We start from the raw sequence: 1,203 nt of genomic DNA on the forward strand, positions 1-1,203 counted from the left end.
GTAGGATAAGTGTCCTTCAAAATATGTGTCAGATTCAAAAATAAACTATCAGCCACTTAGAACTTATGAAGCTGTACAAGCATCTACAAATTAACATCTTATAAGTGGGATCTGCTCTTGTGGTCTGATGAGTCATAAACTGTACTTTATCGCACAGTCGGATTGTGTCTTGCTGGCACTAACAAAACAGAATCATGAGGAAGAAGTACTTGCACACTAATTTCATGACCTTATTACTCTAATTGAATTCTCTCCCTACTGTTAGGTATCAGGAAGCCATTGATAAATATGGATCGGTGATGAAGACAGAACCTAACGTCCCGTTCTACACCAACCTGGCCAAAGAGAGAATCTGTTTCTGCCTCGTCAAGGTGAGAGAAAAAAGGAGAACTTTGTCTCTACATTCAAAACTCCAGAGGTAACTTCTTTCTTTTTCTCCCAGTGGTTCACGTTAAAGGCCTCCTTCTCCTTAAACATCTTAGTTTCTTACCAATCCCAGGTTAAGTTGGCTGAGGAGGCGATAGACGTGTGCTCAGAGGCCCATCAGAGAGACCCCCGCAACGCCAACATCCTCCGCGACCGAGCGGAGGCTTACATCCTCAACCAGGACTACGAGAAAGGTATAAGGACTCAGATTTTTCCTGAAACAGCTTTGTTGCAGTTATAAGCTTTGTTTCTAAAAGACAGTTTATGAATATATTTTCATTTGTAACACCAATAATGGATAACACTGTTCTACATGTTCTGAGTCTACCAAGGGGCCTCCTACCAGTAGGTCGTGTCCAAGAAACCTCCAAATAGATATTATTTCTAAGATTAGTGTACAGTATCTTGCTACTTATGAAGTTATTTGGGCTTTTGTTGTGAAAAAGAAACAAATCTGGACAAAAAAAGTCATTTTGAAACTAAATTTTGTGTTGTCCATATAGGATCAAAGCAAATATGTGTTGGATGAACTCTTACTGCATGGTCGTTTTTTAAAAAAAACATCTTTTAAAATCTGTTTTGCTTCAGCTGTGGAGGACTACCAGGAGGCGAGAGAGTTTGATGGTGACAGCAACGATATCAGGGAAGGACTGGAACGAGCACAGAAACTGCTGAAAGTCTCTCGTAAGAGGGACTACTATAAGATCCTGGGTGTCAGCAGGTAACCAGTTTTATTACGGTGCTGATTTCCTCTGGTCCATCCATTGTAGATGACTT

General features: G+C 40.5%; 1 protein-coding gene across 1 annotated transcript in view; it reads left to right on the forward strand.

The window, feature by feature from the left end:
• The window catches only part of LOC109966488 (dnaJ homolog subfamily C member 3), a 5,827-nt gene that overhangs the window by 3,150 nt on the left and 1,474 nt on the right, over positions 1-1,203 (forward strand). Inside the window, 3 exon segments of the mRNA XM_074527658.1 lie at positions 209-371; positions 500-620; positions 1,015-1,148. Coding sequence (XP_074383759.1) covers positions 209-371; positions 500-620; positions 1,015-1,148 — 418 coding nt within the window.

This window comes from Monopterus albus, unplaced genomic scaffold, assembly GCF_001952655.1.
Source record: "Monopterus albus unplaced genomic scaffold, M_albus_1.0 scaffold112.1, whole genome shotgun sequence".
NCBI classification, from domain to species: Eukaryota; Metazoa; Chordata; class Actinopteri; order Synbranchiformes; family Synbranchidae; genus Monopterus; species Monopterus albus.